Raw genomic sequence first — 23,740 nt, 5'->3', positions numbered from 1 at the left:
TCATGTGCTCCCTGCCACCATGTTTTGCCTTGCCACAAGGCCAAAAATTACAGAGCCAAGCCACCACAGGCTGAAACCTCTGAAACCAGGAGCCAAAATAAATATTTCCTCCTTATAAGTTGTTTTTTTCTCAGGTATTTTGTTAGAACAGAGGAAAGCTGATTATCATAACATGTATCTTTTTTAATAAAGAGAAGCATATCAACAAAAATAATACATACCTGAGTTAAGGAAAATTCTTAAAGATAAAAACAAAATGAGAGCACAGTTGTAAAGAGGTCAGGCAAAGGCTGAAAAGGCATTTGTCAATCCATGGGAATTTCTAGTTTTAATTTTAACCACTACTTAGGTGACTAGAGAGAATACTAGGTCCAAGGCTACGATGGGATGTTGGAGACTGCTGCATAAATCCATGATCCCCTCAGAGCTGCATATTCAGTGAAAAAGTAAATCAAAGCAAGGGCTACGTTCCACAGACAGGCAGAATGGAATATCTGCCTTCGCTGGTCTCAGTCCTGGAATGAAAAACTTTGAAGAGGAAGATTGTGCTTACAAAAGGTCTTATGGGTAGTATCCCTGGATACCTGGCAGGCACAAACCAAAATCTTCTCTTAAAGAATGCGTCTTCACCTCCTTTCTCACAGGATCCTCACTGGTGACATTTCACACAAGCACACACAATCCCAAGGCATGCAAGAAAGCAGGAAAGCATCAGCAGAATGAAAAGCAGGGTAATAAAAAGATTTAGAAGTCAGAATTGCAGATGCAGAAAGTAAAACAAGCATTTTTTTAAATATAGAATTTTAAAATATGAAAAATAATCAACTATACAAATGACTAATTTCTTTTTTAAAAGAACCAAACCAACTTCCGGAATTGAAAAATATAAACACCAAAATTAGAAACTCAGTGAGCAAGGTGAGTAGCTTATTAGAGACTGATGAAAAGAAAACCAGCAAACTAAAAAACAAAAGCTATAGAAAGTGTCCAGCATGAGACCAGAGATGTAAAGAATCACAGGAAATATAGAACCTCTGACAAACATCTAATCAGTGTTCCAGAAGGGGCTGATAAGATGAGGAAACAAAGTATTTTGAAAGATAAGTTTGACCATCTTTCAATACATAAAAGATGAGAATTGTACTCAGATACAGTGTAGGATTTGGGGGAAAATTCACTCCTAAAAGTAATAATTTGTTGCAGAATATTAAAAACAAAAGGATCTTAGGGAAAAAAAATAGCAGAGAGAAAAAAGACAGTGACAGAAGAGCAGCTGACTGACTTGTCAGCTTCATCAAAGGAAGCCAAGAGACTACAAGATAACACCTTCAAAAATACTGAAAAGAGGAGAAATCAAGCTAAAATTGTGTACTCAGCAAAACTATCTTTCAAGAAAAACAGTGGTCCATTGAGAGGCTAACCAAAGTCAAAAGCTGATCTTTCGAGAACAGTATCAAAACTGACAAATTTCTAGTAAGAAAAAAAGAGGCAATGAAAATAAAGAAATAAAGGACTCATAGATAGCAAAGAGTCAAAGAGTTGATAATCTAATAACAAACATTCTTTAGCACAATCATAAAAATTATCAAAAGAAATCAAATATGGTCTAAATAAGTGGGAGATAGATATAACTTGATAAATAGTTACAACTTTATGAATGTTCTCAAATTTATATGCAAGAACAAAAAACCCACAGACCAAGGTAGGAGAACCTGCCCAACTAAATGTTAAATCTTTTTATAACACTGCTATACAATTTCATATTCTGTAGTAACAGATGCTCCAGATAATAGAGATCAGTGAGAAAGGGGCAAATTCACAATGACATTGGAACAGTTGGATATCAAAATAGAAAAACACAAAAACTGTCACCTATGGCAAACCAAACACAAAAATGAAAAATAAAAGTATTAAAGATTTAAAAAGTTGTATGAAACTATAAATTTTGAAAAAATATAGGTAAATAATTTTATTTCCTCTGGTTAGGAAATATTGATTTAAAGGAAAACACAGAAACTATTTTCTTTAAGGGAAGTGCTTCCTAATTTGATAGTATTAAAAGAAGAACTCAATGTTCATCAGAAAACACTTAAAAATAGTAACAAGGCAAGCTACAAATAAGGAAAAATTATTTGGAACACAGAGCTAACAAAAGAATACTTCCTAGATAGATATAAAACTACCTAGAATCAAAATGAAAATAAAAGTTATAAAAGCCAAATAGGTATTTTATCAAATATAAAGACCAAGACCCATATTGCTACCTATTCCACTATTGATGGATATTTAGGTTGCTTCTAATTTGGGATAATTATGAGTAATCATGCTATATAGTTTTGTTCATGTTTCTTGGTATACAACATTTCCATTGTACGTTGATAATTCTGAAAAGACTAAATAGTTGGTTATATGTTACTTTGTACTGATGTACATTACATACTAAAATAATGTAAGAAACTCTCCTAAATTAACAGATAGTGAATGGTATTATCTTAATTTTACTTTCTTTTATTATTACTGGTGGTAAACACTTTTTCATATTTTAATTTGAATTTTTTGCACATTGCATTTGATTATCTTTACCCATTTTTCAATTTGTATGGTACTTATTGATTTATGAAAGTTATTTATTAAAGATTATTTTAATCTTTGTATTATTGGTAGAAAAAGATGATCTTTACAGTTTGTTTACTTTTTTATTGTTTGCAATTTTTAATGGTCTTTAAAATTTTTTATTATAAATTTAAAATATCACTTAAAATTTCAGAAAATCAAAATTTGAATTTCGAAGTTCAACGATAGATAAAGATCATTTTAATTCCCTCTTTCAAAGTGTTGTTAGCATTTTGGTGCATATTCTTTGTGTCTGTGTTGTATATACTTGTGTGTGTATATATATATGTAGATTAGTATGTATGTTTATATACATATATATTTAAAATATCTTTATATATTCAAGCACACATGTTTATAAGGTTTTTTTTTGCATAATAGGTACCTTTTTTAACCAATTAATATACCTTACACTATCATTTAAAAATATTTAAATGGTATCTTATTGTATAAATATGCCAATTTTTAATTCAACAGATATTTACCAAGTGTATAACAGCATCATTTTTTTAGGCACTGGGCACAAACAATGTAGGAAATATATGTTATATAAGCACCGGGAAGAACCAGTGCAAGGGAGAGGACAGAGAGTGACGGGTTGGTGCGGGGGCACAGGATGCTCAAGGAGGACATCAGAAGTGAACAGCCATATGTTGAGTATGGGAAGTCACTGCGATTTGGGGGGCAAAATCAAGTGCAAGTCCGCAGGGTGAGATTTTTTGTTTTGTCTTTGAAATCAGTCTGATGTTGGTTAACATTAAGGTCATTTCTAATTATTCAAAATTTTAAGCAAAATTGGAGAAGCTGTCATGTTAAATAAACTATTTGCTTAATGTCTGCAGGTGTTCTGTTGTGTCTTAGTTTTCAAACTCATTTTTTTCTTGTATGTTTCTGTAACTGCAATAGGAAGATGTGAGTATATATCAAAGGATGTTCATCTAGTGCCTTCTTGTTCCAGAAGCCTAATTAAAATTTACTTGGAGAAAAAAAATAAATTTCACAAAAATAGAATTTCAAAGACTATCAGAATATAAAATGTTCTATTTTTAATTAGTTTTTTATTTTTACAGACTTCATTTTGATTCCTTGTTTACAAATAGGATACATCTTTTCTTTTCTATGGTTGTGCACAATGTAGATTCATACCGTTTGTATAATCATACATGTACATAGGGTAATGATGTCTGTCTCATTCCACCATTTTTCATACTGCCCCCAATTTCCCTCTACATAATCTAAAGTTCCTCCATTCTTCTCTCACCCCCCACCCTCCCACCCCCATTATATATCATAATCCACCTTCAGGGAAAACATTCAGACTTTGATTTTTTGGGATTGGCTTATTTCACTTACCATGATATTCTCCAGTTCCATCCATTTATCTGCAAATGCCATAATATTATTTTTCTTTACGGCTGAATAATATTCCATTGTGTATATATACCACAGTTTCTTTATCCATTCATCTGTTGAAGGGCATCTAGATTGGTTCCACAATCTAGTTATTGTGAATTGAGCTGCTATAAACATTCATGTGGCTTCGTTACTGTAGTATGCTAATTTTAAGTCCTGTGGGTATAAACTGAGGAGTGGTATAACTGGGTCAAACAGTGGGTCCATTCCAAGTTTTCTGAGGAATCTCCACACTGCTTTCCAGAGTGGCTGCACCAATCTGCAACTCCACCAGCAATGTAAAAGTGTGCTTTTTCCCCACATCCACCCCAACATCTATTATTTGTGTTCTTGATAAAAGCCATTCTAACTGGAGTAAGATGAAATCTTAGAGTTGTTTTAATTTGCATTTCTCTAATTACTAGAGATGTTGAACACTTTTTCAAATATTTATTAATCGCCTGTGTATCTTTTTCTGTAAAGTGTCTGTCCAGTACTTTGGCCCATTTATTGATTGGATTCTTTGTATTTTTGGTGTAAATTTTGGACGTTCTTTATAAATTTTGGAGATTAGTGCTCTATCTGAGGTGAGTGTGGAAAAGATTTTCTCCCAACTCTGTAGGCTCTCTAAAATGTTCTATTTAGAAAGGAATTTTTATAGCTAAGACAAAACTATCGACAAGACATTTTTAACTTTTCTTAATGGTGCTTACCTTTTTATGACACCTTGACATCATGTAGCATTTAATACAATAACTTAAAAACCAGAACTTTGATGCACAAATATTTTTCCCCCTTAGGTTGCTGATGCTAATTCTTCCCCAACACCTTTTAATGTCTTGCCTGTGAAAACAAAATGGAGTAATGTTGGCTTTCATATTCTTCTATTTGATCTGGAAAACCTTGTTAAACTTTTGCTGCCGACTCCACTCAATGCTGTTGACCCTTCCAATTCATTCTATGGTAGTGAAATCCTGAGGAGAGCCAAGAGCACAGTAGAAAAGAAGACACTGACAATAAAAAGAAATAAAACTGCTAGTGGTTCTCTCTCAGCAGAGGCACAAGCCAAGCCTTTCAGTGATGGCTTGACCCAAGGAGACAATGCTGTCAAATTCATAGAAGAAAATGATGATATTAAAAGCCAGAAGAAAACGAAGAGCTCCAAGAAGAAGCATACCAAACAATCAAGACACGTTGATGCCAACCTCACAATAGACACAGCTAAATTGTTTCTGTCTTGCCTTTTGCCATGGGGAGTGGATAAAGAATTAGATAATCTCTGCATTAGGCATCTCAATATTTTAAAGCTTCAGGGTCCTGTTTCCTTAGGGCTTGCTTCAAATGAAGACCACTTTTCATTGATGCTGCCAGGTTGGGATTTATGCAATACCGAAATGAAGAAAGAGTACTCAAGAGTAAATTTATTTTCCAGAAAAGTTTTGGACTTGTCGAATAAATACACAGCCACTCTTCCAAACCATGTTGGAACACCAAGAGGACTGGAAAATAATTGTGACACTTTGGAAGAATCAAAAACCATAGGTTATTTATTGAACAGACTCTTTTTAGTTAATAAACTAGTCAATATGCCTTCAGAATTGACCTGTGATTTTGGCAGGTAAGACATGCCTAGAGATTTTGACTATTCTAATCTGGGATGTTTGAAAAATTATTAGTTGCAATATTCAGCTCTCTAGTGTTCCTTTCTTCCTTCTGATCGGGGTAGATATGCAAAAACTTATTTGGTTCAAAACATAATTAAGGTGGGATTCTATATCATGTATAGCCAGAAAAATGAGAAATTATTCTCTATTTTATATGATGTATCAAAGTGCATTCTACTGTCATGTATAACTAATTAAAACAAATTTAAAAATAAAACAATAAAAATAAATACATTTTGAAAAACACAATTAAGGAAATCTTTTCAATCCTTTGGAATTAGAGAATAATTTGGCCATACATGTACAAGTTTTAAAATTAATTTATTCAACAAATATTTAGTGTACTCTAAATATGTGTGAGGAATTTCATAGTACTAAATGTTTAAGGAGTAAGTAGGTATGTATATATATTTATATATATGTGTGTTATAGACATCTTCAAATTAATTGTACATGATATGAATTAAGTATGAGCAAATCATATGTAAATAAATGCTTATGAAGATATATATTATAAGGAATGGAAAAGTTTGAAAATTCCATCTATCAAATCATATTAAATATATGTTTTGGCATGGTAAAATAGAAGAGGTTCTCCAGTAATTTATTATAGAAAGTACAGTTTCCTAATAATGATAGCTATTGTTTCTTAGGTGTTGAACATTTGCTAGTCACTATGTAATCCCCTTACATACATTGTTTCATTTACTGTGCACAGCAAAGTTGGGCATTAGTATTTTTTGTTTTGCTTATTGTAGTGGTGGGGGTATTGAAGCTCATAGAAAGTGTAAAGCCCAAGGTTAATTCAGCTTCTGAGAAGCAGGACAGGCTAAGCGTAGAACAGTCCCAGAGCTTCTTCAGTACTAAGTATAGCTCTGTGTTTTACCAAGTGCTTACTTATTAAATTATGTCCTTTGCACTGGCCTACAGAAGAAATTTAAAATGAACTTATGATTTGGGTAGGGACTCATTCAAATGATAAACATGCTCTACATGAAAAAAAAGAAAACACTTAAATAGAGGAAAGGCTTAAGGAAGAACATTGGTCATGTGAATAAGTAGGTCAGGTGGTCAGGGTAGAGAGTGACAGAGTGGGATGAGTCCATCAGAAGGCTTTTCTAGAAGAGATGCTGTTTGCATTGCCTGTGACATGGTAGATGGTCCTTGACATTTCTGTTCTTTGACTGGAGCTCAGTTCAATGCATATCTGCAAGGCACAGTGTAACAGAGGCCCTGCCCTCAAGTGAACCTATAGTCTGGTGGAAGTGTAAATGAATTCTATCAGATTCACCATTATGCCTTTTTCCATTATAGTGTTTCCATGTTACAAGACCTTTAATTTTCAGTTTGTTGGTCCTAAAATGAGCAAACAAGAAATGGGTAAATTTCTGATTCATATGTGCAGTTTTCCTCTATTTTTTTTTTTTATTTTAAACGCCTAAATCTTTTTTTTTTTTTTTTTTTTTTTTTTATTTCAAATAGTCTTTTTTTTCTTAACTTTTCTGTTACTAAGATCACACAACACCAAACAATGGAGGGAAAAAAAAAGGGGGCAATGGGCCTGGAGTCTGAAAACCTAGGATTGAACTCCGGTTTTCTTGCCTTACTAGCTGTGTAAATTTGGGCTAGTCACTTGCCTTTTGGGGCCTTACTTTCCTCATTTGCAAAGTGAATTGGGTAGGAGCATGATTTCTAAGATTTCTTCAAACTCTTAAAAACTTGGGTTAACAAATTTTGTCTGCTTATTATAATTTCACAGAGCAGATGAGAGAGTTGGTTACAGTCTTCACTGAGTTTGTTCATGATCCATATAGGATGGAGAGGATGTATTTCATGCCCTGTAGGAGAATTTTTGGGCTTTTCAGCATGCCTTTCATTAAATGGCCTTTAAGTTGTTGCCAGTGTTAGTTTATTCTTTAAAATCTTTTCCTAGACCTCAGGGTATAGCTCCCTGGTTAGAGCACTTGCCTAGAATGCTTGAGGCCCTGTGTTCCATCACACCCCCACACATAAAATAATTCTCCACAAGAAAAACATATTATTGAATGGAAGTATCAGAATTCATTATGCACACTTTCTCTAAGTCATTCACCCCAAATTTGATCTGCTGTTGGAACCTGGATATCTTTTTTTTTTTTTTTAATTTAAGAAATTACAAAAATATATATTGAATTTGTTACACCAAATCTTTCCAAAAAATTTTGCCACTTCTCTAGCATTTTATTGTAGTTGTAAGTTGAGAAATTATTACATACTTAACAAGGGATATGTGATTTAAATGAAATTTAAGGAAATACATGACTATGAGAAAATCCCTCACAGTATATGAAGTTTTCCATAATTTAAACTCAGACCTAGGTTAAAGTCTGCTGGCAACTGCAGATAATTTTTTGGCAGATGTCAACATACAGGATTCAAATACTTATTGCAATAGCCAGAAGTCATATCCTTAAGTAGCAAGGTCCCTCTTATAAAAGTGGGTCACAAATAATCCTGGTTAACTAAGATTTGCCACTCAATTGGGATTAATGTTTTAGTCAGAAATAAGAATTACAAAAGCAATTAATATAGAATATATTCCTAAAAATAATCTGTGTTCAGTTCCCAGATTTGCTAAGGTGGTCATTCACCCACATCTTCAATTTATTTTCTCAAATTGTTTTTCATAGTTTTTCAGTAATATTCTGTAAATCTCTCTTTTTTTTTTTCCTACAGATCCTTCAAATCAGAATCTATACATAATAAGGTGAAAAGTCCTGGGAATGATATTTTGCATATTTCAAGTGTCTATGGTTACTTTAAAAATGGTAAGGAAGTTATAGACATGGATATTATCAGATTTATTTTTTCCAATGAAATAATATTTTATAACTGGATGGCATTGTTAAAATAAATAACATTGCATAAAACATAGATTTTTACCAAATGATATTCAAAATGCCTGAAAGTCTGAAACTTTCAGCAAAGGAAATATTTGGATATTAAATTAAGGTCATATGTGATTTATTAGGTTTATTGCATCCATATCTTTACTACTGAATGATTATTATATTAGAGAATTTTATTGTTATTTCAGAAATAGCACGTTCTTCTAACAATCTTAAATTCTTCTCAGTAATAATCTCAGTATTTAGATTTTCTTTTGGTGCCAAATGGCGCTCCTTCATCTCCATAAATGGTAGCTCTGTCACTCCAGTTGTTCAGGCCAAGAACTTTGATATCATTTTTACTTTCCCTTTCTCTCATATTTTACATCCAAAATTTGGTCATCATGTTGGTTCCACCTTCCAAATACATCCCAGAATCCTGCTGCTTCTTACCAACTCCAGGACTACTCAGTCCCCTGGTCTGAACCTTCATCCTTTGTGAGCATCTTGCCTGGATGACTACAGCAGGTTCCTGACCACCTCTCTGATCCTATTCTTGGCTCAGACCCTCCATTCCCAATTAAGCAGCCATTTTGATCTAACTCAGAACCTCCTTTTTCTTTATACAAACTTACAACGACTTCTTTTTCACTCAGAATCAGTCACAGTCCTTCTCAGAGGTCACCAGGTCACGAGGCACTATTTGCTCTGGCCACTGTACCTGTACCATCACATACTCACTCCCTCATTCCACCTACTCTCACCTTTTTTATTCTTAACCAACCATGACAGGCAGGCCCTTTGTGTTGGCTGTACCTTAGCACAAAATGTTCTTTATCCCCATACCCGTGTAGCTCACCCTGCCCTCCACACACCTCGTCCTTTAAGTCTTCTCAGATGCCACTTAATCAACAAAGGTGCCAACTGAGTGCTTCCTTAGCCCTCCCTACCCATTTTCTTCTTGTGCTATTCTTCTTAACCATTTCACTGTCACTTTTTCTATTTGTCATCTGCTGCCTGCTACTAAAATGTAAGTTTGATGAGGGTTACACTTTTAGGATAGTTTTATTCGCTGTTATATCCCCAGTTCCTCAAACAATGACTAGAAGGAATTAAACAAGTACTTTTTGAATTAGTGAATGAATAAAACTGGTGACTGAATAAAATTAAGGGATAAGTAGTGAATAGAACAATGGTTTGAGAAATAAATGAAATAGATGACTGAGGTTCAAGATCCAACTCTGTTGCTTACTACTTACTCTTTTAAAAACCTTATTTACTACATTTTAAAAGTGAGGATAAGGTCTCAGACTTGATGTGAATGTTGTTTCCAAAGTTTTGTAGTTCCTGACGTCTTTAATGGGATGACTTGCACAATGTGCATAGAGGCACAAGACTATCAGAAACACTGCTCAAGCTTTCAAGTAAGAGCTTAGTAATAGCTTTCAATTATGGGGTTCTTAGTGTAGTCCAAGAATTATACTGATGGATTTAGACATATTATCTCATTTAATATATGAAGAACCCTACACAGTAGAAGGAACTCTTTCTTTTATCCTCAGAAGAATTGGGGTTCATAGAAGTTAGATGACTCATTCATAATCAAAATTCCAATCCAAATCAAATTCCTAACCTTGCTTTTTCTTTCCATTCTGTCAGGTCACTTTTGACATTTATGATTACAAATATTGTTCCCTCTATGTGACCCTGGTCTGGGTTGCTGGCCTTCTCCGTAGATAGTTGCTCTTGTTAGAGTTAGTTATTTGATGTTCCCATTTTTTATAACACAGGGAAAGGTATTAGAGTTTAAGTTTTAACATGTGTTCCTGCAAAGACAGGTAATTCCTAATTAGAGCCAAGGCTTTCCCTCTTCTCCTCTGAATGCCCCACCCAAAGCAACTTAGGCAACCAATATTATTACTGAATAATATCTCTGATATTTGAGGAGGCATTTGTACCATTTAAAATTCAGTTAAGACTGAAAACACAGGATTGTTTTCTTTTTAATAATAGAGAGATGAGAGGTTAAAGCAAAGTATTTACTTCATGGTGTAAATTTTATAAAGCCATCCTGAAGAATAAATTAATACTCTGAGGCACCCATTCTAAAGGGTTGACAAGAACCAATACTTACTTCTGTCAGCAGAAACAGTGACTGAGTTATATTAGTAAGCCTGGGATGTTTTCTTTTCATCTTTCCCTCTGAAGTTGCAATTAATTCTTTAACTCACTGACATTGCCAAGAAAAGTTGGCTCTCATTTCTATCTCATATTAAAATTTTAACATCACATTAAAGTGTGCTGTGAAGTACCCCATGTTGCCGGTAAGTAGTTACAGTTGAGACCAATACTTAGCTTTGATGGTTGAGTCACAAGGTCAACAAAATGAGAGAGGGAGAAAGGAACGAGATCAAAAGATTTTCTGTTCCCTTCTGTGCTCTGGAATAAATGGAAAGTACAACTTCAGAATCATAAATCTTTATCATATATGTTTTATGTACTGTTTTCTGGTCATTTCAAATTCATATTATATGCTCCTAAAGAAAAAAATAATTATATTGATAGTCAAAATTTCTGATGTATTTTTTTATATTCTAATTTTTATGTTCTAAGTATTATATCAAATACTTTCTATCACATTATCTTTGACTATTAATATGATAAAATATATATTAAAATATACAAAGTATCAATCATGGTACTATATAGGATGATGATTTAATCAAAAGTATATTGGAACAATGCTAATTTGAATAGTTGATATCAGAAAGTCAAACATGTATAAGTACATTAATTTAAATTAACAATTCAAAAGTAGCAATTTTCCAACTGGGGAAAGCCTTCATCTTTCTTCCCCATCTTATTCCTAGGATCTGTCACCTGCATAATATTCCTTAGCCATCAGAAAGTCTTAATTCATTGATTTTTCATTTGGGTGATTATATGTACATTTTCAATTAATGAAAAGATACTTATTAAGTGCTTTTTTGTGTAGGGAACTTCTGGGCACTCTGTGGATCAATTTAAATAGACCAAGCCCTACTTCACCCTTAAAATTTCACATGGAACATTAAGACAGATAGAAAGGACGTTTAAAAGGGCAAACTTAAAAGAAACAATACATAACAAAATGAGTCAAATTGAAGCATTAGTGCTTTACCTATTGATCAGAGTGGAATTGCTGGCTAAGGACAAATCAAAGGAAGTCTTTTATTTGATTTTACATATGATAGATACTGATTCATACCCGGATTGAATTTCAGGAATTATTTGTATGAGGAAAGAATTGTGAAATTTGATGATCTATCTTAGGTTGGCAAAGAGGTACAAAGATGGATTTAAGTTGTAAAATGAATGTGATTATTGTATTTGTGTATTAATACGTCTAAAAGTACATGTGTACATGTATGTGTATATACTCATTTATATGTATTTTAAATTTATATAAGTGTGTGTGTATATATATATATATATATATATGGATATGGATATATATTTATTTCTTGACTCTGGCTATACGTGAAAATCATCTGAGCTATTTTTACAAAGTATTACTGCCTTCCCCACCCTGACCCCTAGACCTACTAAATCAGAAACTCTACAGGATTGAACCTAGGCATTGGTGTTTGCACAAACAATTTTCCCAGGTGGTTACAATGTGCAACCAGGGATAAGATCATTGTGTTACATCATTTCTAATACTCTGTGGGCATTAATGTGTTCTGTGTATTTCTAGGTAAGAATGAATCTCATACACCTGAGGCTGACCTTCCACTTTTGAAGCTAATCTCATGTTGGCGAGACCAATCTGTGCAGGTATGATATAGTCCCTGTTCTTGAAATTATTGAAAGTTTATTTCTGCTGAGAGTCATTGATACCTCCTTTACCTGACAGTACAAGTAAGTAGTTACTCATGTCTTCTCTGAACTTCTGGACTTGCATTTTAACATGCCTAATGTAGAGCAGAGATGAGGCCAAAAAAAGAAGGAAAAATCAAATATGCAAAGGTGCACCAAGGAAGGGACATGAATAAACTGGGGTGAAGTGTGGGGCTTGTTGGTGTTATAGGTAACTACTTGCCTTATGGAGTTTTCGTTTGAGGCAGAGTAGTCTGTTACTTGATTTCAAAATATGCCATGACATTATGGTGCTTTTCTTGAGAATTTGGTCATGTGAATTTAGAAACCTTTTTTTCCATGTTTAGAGTACCCAATCTCTGAGCTGACAGAGCAATTTTTTTTCAATGTCCAATTTAAGCCCTTCTCCCTCCTTTAATGCTTCTTTGCGTCCTAAAAGCAAGCTTACTGTTAGCTTTGCATATTGTATAATACATAACTGTGCACTGATCAGATGAATTTTTTTTTTTTTTCACATAAGGGAGTTTATTAAGCAAACAGAGTGTCTCCCTGTAGGGTAAGAGAGAAAATGAGAGGAAAATGAGAGAAAGGAAAAGAAAGGGTGCGTGCTAGAGAGAGTGGAAAGCCAGGAGGATAGAGAAAAGTGAGTAGGACAGACAGAAGAATGGGAAAAGATCAGGTGAATTTTTATTGGAACTTCATTCCTCTTCATGAGCTTGACAAACATCAGATTTGCAAGATGAGAGTAGCAGTAACTCCAATTACAAATGGTCATTCTTGGTTATGGAGAAACAAAGAAAGTTAAGTCAAAACAAACTTTGGGGGTTTAATACCACTGTAACACCAATATGCACAGCTTTAATGACAATGAAAAATCACATTTCTACATGGTCTGCCTCCTTCCTAACCTCATCCCCCATGATTTATCTGCCCCCATTCTTATCCTAATATAGTCACATTGATTTTCATTTTTAGAAAACACAAAACTTATTTCCTCAGTATCTTAATGTACTATTGGGCTGGAATTCTTATTTCTCCATTTTCAACCCCAGATCTTTGCTCAAAATCTGCCTCATTCAACAAGTTGTCCCTGACAACTCCAGGTGATGTTGCCACCCGGCCTTGCCTCATCCCACACCTCCAGTAGCCATCATGTTACCCAGCCTTACGTTCTTTATTGTGATTGCTTTTAATGGAAATGATATCATTTGATTTTTTGCTTGCTCATTTTCTGTCTTCTCACTGTTGTATCAACTTTCTAAGAGCAGGGACCTTGTTTATCTTATTCACCCTGTTTCACCAATGGCCAGAGAAGCAGTAGTGACAGTAGCCAGTCAATAAATATTTCATGGATACATGACTAGTTGTGCAAATATTTTGTGTAATGATCAAAATAAACACTAGTACATACTCACTTTATCAGCATATTAGCAGTCACTCCAAAGAGTCTATTTGTTAAAAGTGAGATTTTTTCCCCCATAGCCAAAGAATCTTTCAATTGGGGGAACATTTATCCTGAATCTAAAGATCTTTTATAGTTGTTCATTTAAATTTCACTACACTTTGATATAGTTTGGTGTGTTTGGACTAATGGGCCTTTAAATTTCTGTGTTCTGTGACCTTATGTGAAATTGCGGCTACGAGCAGATATTTGCAAAGCATTTATCAATCACTTACTGCCCAGGAACTCCAAGCCTCACTGTCCTGTCATCTCTGTCAGTAACCTAATGCATGACTTGGGAAGATAGATTTAGCTTGTAGATTTTTTAATTTTTTATCTTTTTCATTTGTAAAGTGGGAAGGGAAATTCTTGGTCCACCAGGAACAACACAGACTCTTGCAAATATTTGTTTAAATGCTTCATCAACCAATGCTATTCTTGATAACACTCTTTATTTCAGCAGTTAGTTGAATCACTTAAGCCTGAATTTATTGTTTATGCACTTTTGGGAGCACTAGGTAGTAATGAAATAACTTTTGTAAAACAGCAAAATATGACCTCAGAAATTAAGTGTTTACCTTTAAGGGAGAAGATAAGAATGAGTTGATTTTTCAGATGAATGAGTCAGTCCAGAGGTTCTCTCTTTTCTCATTCATCAGAGAGTCAACATAAAAATAAATCCTGAAAGAGAAACAGGAAAGTTATGGGGTTGTTATTTGTGTTTTTGGCACTTTAGTAAAGGGCTTTGGATTTTTTTATTCTAACACCAGTGGGTGCAAATACTGGCATGGGCCCTCAGGAAGAAGTGTTGCTTCTCTACTGCAAAGATTTGAAAGGCCAACGAGAGGTGCAGTGTTGTGGAAAAGCTTTTATCATAGACAATCTAGACATCAAGACAGCAAGCAGCATACAGGGATTCTTATGAATATAATGATACTCAATGCCATTTTTTAGTACTTTAGTATTCCAAGGTGTTAGTGGGATATCATCAAAAATTTTTTATCTTTGCTGTGGAATAGTAACATTCATAATAATAAGTATATGGCCCAAATCATGGCTGACTAGCCAATGGATTTGTAAACCTTACTTCAATTCTCTTTACATTTCCTTATAAAGTATAATACTTTGCATCTAACTTTTCAGAGAAATTTATTTCTATGAATTTGGAAGATAACTTTATAATCATAGCACTCAATTTTAGGTCGACATTACAATCACAAAGTTATATAAAATCTGTCTGAAAATGTATATTTTGTTGGAGAAAATCCTGCCCCTATTGATGCTCAACAAAATTTACCTACTATTTTTATGAACTAAAGGGATGCAAGCACTGATAGCTGAAAACGATCAATAAATTATACTTCTCAGACTTTGTATGTTTATCATTACTGAGACTGTAACTTAATCCTATAAGTTATTATAAGATATTATATCTCATAGACTACATTGAAATAGATTATATTTTATATCACAATTGTGAACACTTCTCAGAAAGGTGATAATTTTCCCACTGTTGGCATATGGCCAAACTGCCCAGTCTAAGGGCTGTATCATGTTCTGGACACATTGTGGTCTATGGGTTCCACATACTGTTCTGTTTTGAGACGCTCTCATACTAACCCCCTCTCAGTAAGTAAGGACATGAATTTTCAGAGGAGTTCGACTTGTCAAAGGTTGCATATGTAGTAACTGTCACAGCTGGATCAGAAGCTGAAGGTTTCTTTTTCTGATCCAGTGTTCTTTCTACCATATCATCCACATCTTGGAATTAGTACTATCAAATAACGTGTGAAAAGTTAAAATATTTCATGCATGAAATATTCAGTGATATAAAATTACTCTCATTAATAATTAAGAAAATATGCCCACCCTGTGATATACATAAATCAGCAAAGTTGTATGTATATGTTGTAGTATATGTTATCCTATATGATAAGTAACACATTATTACATGTTTCATCAAATGGTGAATTTTAATATGCATGATTCACCAGAATTGTGATATTATAATTATACACTAGAATCACAAAATATAATAAAGATTACAGTGCTGAATATTGCATCACATGATATTCATGAGTAAGCATTACTTACTTGTATCTTGATAGGCTATGCTACATGTTAGTATACACAGCATACAATAGCAAAATTATTACCACTCATTAGCCTGTTTTCTTTCCCTAATCAAGTATTTGAGTGTGAGCTGGACAAGAACAGAGGATGAATCAGTAATCAGTAACTCCTCTAATACTCTTGGAAAGCTTCCTTATTTATAAGTCAGGTACCCAGTTCCTTCTGCCCCAGTAGTTCAGTGAGCATCTGTAATTAGCACGAGCTCATTGGGAGGCTCTGGACCCTAAGAGTCTCATATGCTACCATAATTCACAACAGAGACTAAATGAATGTCCAGATCATGCATATTCTGTTTTGGCTATTGCATCTCCAGATCACTCCTCTCAGGTGGTGGTGTCCAAATCCCTAACTCCACACATCTCACAGGTAGACTGGGAATAATGGCAGGGGTTGGGGCACCAGTAGCAATTGTGGAACTTGGGCCAGCTTGGCAAAGGGCAGGCTTCTGAGGGAAGACAGAACAGGCACTGAGAAGTGGCTATATGAAAGACTGAACTACAACTGGAGAAGGTTAAGGGGAAGGGGTCCAAAGTCCACCTAGATCAGTGGTGTCCTTCTTTTTGTCTCCTTGATTCAGCTCCTGATTTTCCTAGGGCACTTCCTAGCTCTCTGTTCCCTGCCATATCACTTGCCAAGAAGAAGTCTGGGCAAGCAATCACTACTGTTGCATTGATGGATGAGGATACAGAACCTTGTGTGGCATACTATAAAGAACATAGAATCAAGTATCAGAAAGCCTGTTTTCCAGGTCTCTGTAATCTTGGACTGTCATTCTGAGTTCTTCATTTTAGAATGAAGTATTTAAGCATAAAGCCCTAGGTTTAATCCCTAGTGGGTGGAAGGAAGGAAGGAAGGAAGGAAGGAAGGATGGAAGGAAGGAAGGAAAGAAGGGAGGGAGGGAGGAAGAAGGAGAAGGAAGAAGGAAGGTATTCCACTAGATGTTCTGTGATAAGCATCTCCCTGCCCCCAACTTACCACAGCTCCTTGAGTAGGTAAGCACAACACTGGAAGGAATTCCTTGCAGTATTTTAATCTCTGTAAAACTACATATGCATACATTCAGTTTAGTGAGATATTTTATTAAAGTTCTTTCTTTAAACTTCTCTATTAAACATAGTTTAAATCCAGTGTTTCAGCTAACTGGTGCTTTGGAGCTAGACATAATTTGAAGAACTAACCTTGTCTTTAAATATAATATGATACTTCTCATTAATTTTCTTTACCTTCTAATGAAACTTTTAGATCAAAGAATTTAAAACTTCTTTCAAGTATCCATGTAGAATCTTGCATTTGCAGAACAGTTTTTATTTCCCATATTTTCACTCTTTTAGAATGTTCCATTCTAACAGAATGGAATAGTATTATTTATAGAAATCCAATTCAATCAAAATTCTGGGCTTTTTTTTTTTTTTTTAACAAGACTATCAATTCTTGTAATAATACTATTAAAAATAATTCACTAAAACAAAAACAGTTACAACAAAGACCTTTCCAGGTAACTGAAGCAATACAAGCTGTTCTCTTGGCTGAAGTGCAACAGCACATGAAGAGTTTGAGAAAGACACCAGTTGACAGTCAACCAGTGTTCACAGCAGAGAATGGTAACTGTGAGATGATGCAAATCCCTATGAAGAAGGAGTGGACTGAGGAGCTAGAGTTACAGTGTATTAGAAACACTTCAGCTCTGCAAAGTAAGTAAAAATTTTACTGGATTGCTCTTTCGATGGAATTTTGTACTACATGAGAATATAAGTTTATAATATAAACTGTTGAAATATAAGTTCACTGTATCTCATTTCTACAAGATTCAAACCAAGTGCCCTGTTTCTATTTTATCTGCTATCAATTTCCCTTGATAAGTGTCAGGTTTTTAAAGAACTTCTAGATTCTACACTAATAATACATATTTTCCTATAAGTAAAATGTACATTATTTATAACAGTGTTTTGAAGTTAAGTGATTGAAAATGAAGACAGGATTAACCATAATAGCCTAAAGTGATATTATATTACAAATATATGCAAATAATAATGGGTTCTAAATATTTTTGTTTTGTCCCTTGATAATAGTCATGTGCTAGTTTTTCTTTTCTAGGAAGAAGAAATTTGTATAGAAAATAAAACTAGTTTTACAGTTGGACCATTTGATTTTATAATGAACCTTGTCATTATAGCTTTATAACAAAAGTAATAATATTTATGGCTTATGGCTAGCAGGTAAATCTGAATTTATACAGTAAAGTATTAACTGTTTTTTTATACTACTTGCCTTGACTTTTTAAAAAAGTAAATAAAACACATAAAAAATTAACTATAAACGTTATTAGTAAGCTTTTGATGAATAATTTATAATGTGAATAATTGAGTGTTTGGGACAAGAAAACACATTATAAACACATATTCAAGATGGTTAAAATTGTCAGATATTTCTTCTAGTTCTCAAGAGATTTTATATTTATTTATTTGAGACTCAGGAATGTTGTCATATTTGAAAGGTTAAATCTTAGAACCAACCAGTATCATTCTTGGAAATACAATGATTTATACTTGTTATTTTATGAAATTACTGATGTAAGAGTGTTATGTGGTGAGAGATAAAAAGGGATATTCAGAATAGGCCAAAGAATAAAAAACACACTAATATTTCTAAGTGTCAGGAAGGCCCTGATGATAGCAAATTCAGTAAATAATTTGACAAAGCTAGATGGCTATTTCAACTCGTTGGTTTATTATTTGTTTTCCAGAAATAAACTTTAGTTATTTGGTAATATATCTGTGAAGAGTTCATTTTTCGTATCACATGACTGCATTTATATTACACCTTTCAAGCAAGAAGTAGAAAAATTCCTTTTTACTTAATTTTCATTGACTACATTTGAGCTCTTGATTCATATGGAAAGCCACCCTTGGTGCCATTGATAGGTTTCTTCCAAGTTCCCAAAGCCAGTGTCATTGATCGTGTGTTAACTCTGAGGTGGCTTTTATGAGCCTTATCTTTAATCTTGAAGGTTTACCTTATTCATGGCCCATAGCTAATTTTTTTTTCTGGGCAAGAAATTCTTGGTAGATTATCAAAATGAAACTTGAGATATATTTTGCTGTCACATAACTTACCCACATTTGTATTTTCACCAGATTGGACCCAGTTTTATCCCCAGTTCATTCTCTAGCATAAGAACTGTTCTTGACACTGTGGAATCTCATCTTACTATGACCAAAGACATTTGAGTTTCACGTTTGGTATTAACTGTCCTGATCAATAATGAAAAAATATTTTCTTAGCCTATGATTAAAAAAAATTGGGGTTAACTTCTGATAAGAATTGGAACACAAAGTATTAAAGTTAATTTAAATGTTGGTGGTTGAGTTTTAGAATATTTTATTAAACAAATAGCACAGTCACAAAATGTGGAACATGTATTTTCTCAAGAAATACTACTTGCAGGAAAATATTAACTATAGTTGCAATTAAATGTGAAACACATCACAGGCATTAAAAAGGGAACTATCCAAACACTATTCTATTAAATTATTATTGCCCTTTTCCCCTTTGGGAAAAGATGCATTTTTAAAACGATTCAAAAGAACTTAGTAAAATGATAGGAAAAGGCCTTAGAATTTCATTATAGTGATATGAACTGGATTACATGATATTTGGAAGACAAATCAAAAAAGCTGCTTTATTTCAAATGTTCAGAGACAAAGTTAAGAAGATTGTGGAGGGGCTGTTCACTGGTGTGATGATCCTCAAATCTCATGAGCAAATTTTCTTAGCCCAAGTCTCATTGTAACATATATTATTGTACAAGAATTCTTACGATAAATGGTATATTTTAATTTTATCAGGATCTTGCTCTTTTGTCTTCTCTGAGTTCTATCCACCTGCTACATTTTTCCTGATTTATTTTTCTTGTTTTTTTTTGGCAATACAACTCTTTTGTGAATCGGTTGGAAAGTAAAAGATGATGGTTTTGTTTTCCATGGATAATCATAAACATTTGTGATGCTAGAATGGAGAATATTTGGTTTATTAGCTTTATGGTAATACAGTGATAATAAATCATAGGAAAAATAATAAAAACAATTATTGAGATTGAGTTTTGTTTTGTTTTTTGTTTTTTTTTTTTTTTTTTTTTTTTTTTTTTTTTGGTACTAGGGATTGAGCCCAGTGGTACTTAACCACTGAACCCAAATTCCCAGCCCTTTCTATATTTATTTTGAGACAAGGTCTCACTAAGTAGCTCAGGGCCTCGCTAAGTTGTTGAGGCTGACTTTGAACTCACAATCCTCCTGCCTCAGCCTCCCCAGCCATTGAGATAACAGGTGTGTGTCACCGCACCTGGCAGTTATTGAGTTCTTAATGCATACACACACACACACACACACACACACACACACACACACACAACCCACACATTTGCCTACATATATTTCTCATATATATTAGATACATTTTTTAAATTAACCCATAACCATACCAGCTACTTTGAATGCCACCAATCAGATATGCCTTGTACTATAAAGTATACTTCCTATTTTTTATTATCCCACTTTTAAAATGAATAAACTGGTACTTAAGAGAGACTATATGTGTTTCCTACAATCACAAAATTAATAAAAACAGAGATGCAGTCCCAGATATTCTCTTAAACATTGTACTCTGATCTAGTAAGCTATATTCTCTCTACTGGCAGCATGACAGAAATTTGCTCTAAATCAACTTGATCTAAAAATTGAATAATTTATTGAATGGTTTTCTTAGATTTTTATTCCTCTCTCATAAATCATACTTTCTATTACCAAAGAAAATTCAGAGTGTTCAATCATTGCCATCTCAGCCCTCACAATAGAGAAAATCACCAGGTTTCTGGAACTATTTGTACAAGATGCATCTAGGAACATTGGAAATCAAATGAAGTGAGAGTTGAAGGATAATGTGTGTTTGAATTCTGTAATTTTGTGTCTTGTTTCTTTTTTTCAGTGTTTTGTTACATTTCACAGCATGTATTTTATTTGAAGTCTTAATATTTGAGTATCAATGTTTTATGTGAGAGTGGTGGATTTTATCTGTTTACATTTTTACAGTGATTACATTGCTATCTTCCTTGAATCTCTTTTTTAAAAATCACATAATTAATACTCACATTTAAACTAAAATTCATTGCTTTTAAAACAGCAATGGTTTTCATTTTTAAGTTGCATCTGAAAGTAATCCCCCCTTTTTTTGTTTGAATGTTATTTGGATCAGCTTAAATAAGTAGCCTAAATTGTTCCATTAAATAAATTGATTCAAATAGGAAAGGAGTCTTTGTAGATAAAACTGTCACCTTGGAATTATTGGCTGAATTTAAATTTCATGTTAAACTGTGGTTGTGAAGAGGATGCGTTATATATAGATATGGCAAATAATCTTCACTACATGCATCATGTTGAAAGAGTTATCTAGAAAATTAAACAACAGAAGTGTGCTTTTTGTTTAAATAAAACCACGTGTTTGTTGTAAATCGAGGAAATAAATATCTATACAAAAGAAAAGTTTCTATGGTTCTGCTGGGGCAAGCTTCCTCTGCCAGGCAACCTTCTCAGAAGAAAATCTGTCTGATTATAGAAACTCATTGAAATGTACTTGTCTCCCTCACACTTTAGTCCACCCACTGTGAGGTCTCCAGGCCTAAGAAAAACAGTCTTATGGCCACAGAAGTCATTCGGGAAAGGTCTGAGTGATATTAAGTGAGCAAGGAAGAGAAGAAAATGGGGGATTCAGCATAGAAGGCCTTTGTGTCACTATGAAGCCTTGGTCTCTCTCTCTCTCTCTCTCTCTCTCAGAAGAAATGATTTGAACAGACAAGTGGCACTATGTTACCTTGTGGTACAGGAACCAAGTACAGGGATAGGTGGATGGACTCTGGTATCCTTGACTTGGTTCCTGTGTGGGGTGGTGCAGCATCACTTGCAGGTACGATGTAACCCACCAGGTATGCTAAAGGAAGAGCAGAAGATGCACTTCATAAAACCTGTCCCTGATGTGTTCATTTTCAGGTATACCTGTCTAGATGATCTACAGGCTTTATATTGTATTTTTACCTAAACTAATCCCCAGAAAATTGACAAGAGGCTAAAATTCCCTTGCCAAGAAACTATGGATTGAAGATAATACTAACAATGCAAGCTAAAGCAAACGATATAAATGGCATTGCCAAGTTATCTTAAGCTCTAACAGGAGGAATATATATGTGTGAATGTCAACTTCGTCCTTTTGAAATTTCTATTTTTGTGAATATTTTAGAATGGACATAAAATCAGTACATTAGCAACATGTATATCAATTATAAACAAATATACATACTAATGCATGTTTCACTGTTCCTCTTTGTTGTTTTATTTTAAAAGGTATCTGAAGCCTTTGGGTAGACTGAGCCAGGAAGCTGAGATTAAGCTGAGATGATTGACCTTCGGTTATGCAGGGTGATGACTTGAGATTTTATATCCTACCCTTTTTCCAATATATTAAGCCAATCTTTATGCATTTCTCCTCTGTGTCACTTCACTGTTTCCACTGATTCAAGAGATGGAGATACCACAGGGAACAAACCGGAGCTCGGCAGTGGGGTATAGGCCAGCACCGAATTCATCACAGGTGTGTGAGGCATGAAGAATAACCAAGCCAGATCAGGATTAGTGGGTATTATGGTCATAGTTGTCATGCTTGTCGTTCTGGAAGGCTGAGGGTTAGGAAAGGAAGTTGTGTCTGATGCCCTAGTGGAGTCTGTGAAAGCACATTAAAGAAACACCTAATCCAGTCTTTGGAAAGATCAGATACCTAAACAGAGACCTAAGTGGACAATGGGTGAACAGGATATAGCCACGCAAAGAGCCGAGACAGAGGGAGGTAGCTGTTTACAAAGCCACCCATGCCCATTTCTTTTTATTCCCAAGAATCGTATGGATGAAAATGCATGAATGAGAATCCCAAACACTAGAGAGGACCTCTATGTCTTTAATTTCTTCCCTTTAAAACATCTGTGTTCTCTTTGACTCCCACCTTCCGATCCTAACTCTCAGCCTTCAGACTAATAATGAAAGTAAGATAAGGAAACAAAGAAGTGAAGTAACGTGTGTAGGCTCTTACTGCTAGCAAGTGACAGCCAGGACTCAAACCTGGGCTTCCTCATCACTATTTGACACTCCTCCCAATTACACATGATTCTCCTTCACTATTAATTGTTCAGTAAATATTTGCCTACTGCCTCCAAGTGACAGAGAGGTACAGATTACCCAAGTTGGGGATTATAAGGCAGCAAAACTGAAGATGTGTAGAAAGACAGCAGAAAAAAATTTTTCAAAAAACCTATCAACAAATATTGAAGACTTTAATATCTATAAAACTCTAAGTGCAGTATTTTAAGTCATGTCACTAAAGATGTACTTAATATTTAAGACTTATTTGGAATATAAATTTAAATTTATAAAAGTTTTAGTGGTTAAAAATAGAGTTTTTATTTACTCCTGAAAACTAGAAAAGCTGGTAAATCCTAAAAATTTAAAATATTTGCATATACATATTATTTGAAAGGGGTAAGCATTGGGGGTGTTGGAGGAAGAGAGGAAGAGAAGAAATTGAAAACCATTCTTACAGTTTGATTTGAATTATCCAATAGGTAATCTTATTCAAATATCAAAGTATTCATGTGTTAGGTGAAGATTAATTTATATATATGATAAGCAAGTTAATTATTTAGCATGGAACATACATTTCCTGCTTCTCAAAACACA

General features: G+C 34.0%; 1 protein-coding gene across 4 annotated transcripts in view; it reads left to right on the top strand.

Annotated features, from left to right (window-relative positions):
• WDR72 (WD repeat domain 72) overlaps window positions 1-23,740 on the top strand; it is a 143,767-nt gene that overhangs the window by 89,309 nt on the left and 30,718 nt on the right. Inside the window, exons 14-18 of one of the 4 annotated variants that reach the window (XM_079129915.1) lie at window positions 4,806-5,623; window positions 8,385-8,476; window positions 12,273-12,352; window positions 17,443-17,659; window positions 21,843-23,288. In XM_079129915.1, coding sequence (XP_078986041.1) covers window positions 4,806-5,623; window positions 8,385-8,476; window positions 12,273-12,352; window positions 17,443-17,659; window positions 21,843-21,934 — 1,299 coding nt within the window. In that variant the 3' untranslated portion in view covers window positions 21,935-23,288. Of the gene's footprint in view, window positions 1-4,805; window positions 5,624-8,384; window positions 8,477-12,272; window positions 12,353-17,442; window positions 17,660-21,793; window positions 23,289-23,740 lie in introns of those variants that run through there. The other 3 variants (XM_079129917.1, XM_079129916.1, XM_079129918.1) reach the window with 3 other exon arrangements.

This window comes from Sciurus vulgaris (genome assembly GCF_902686455.1).
Source record: "Sciurus vulgaris genome assembly, chromosome: 2".
NCBI classification, from domain to species: domain Eukaryota; kingdom Metazoa; phylum Chordata; class Mammalia; order Rodentia; family Sciuridae; genus Sciurus; species Sciurus vulgaris.
Note: the sequence above shows the minus strand (reverse complement) of the source record. Positions and strands in the feature narration are given on the sequence as shown.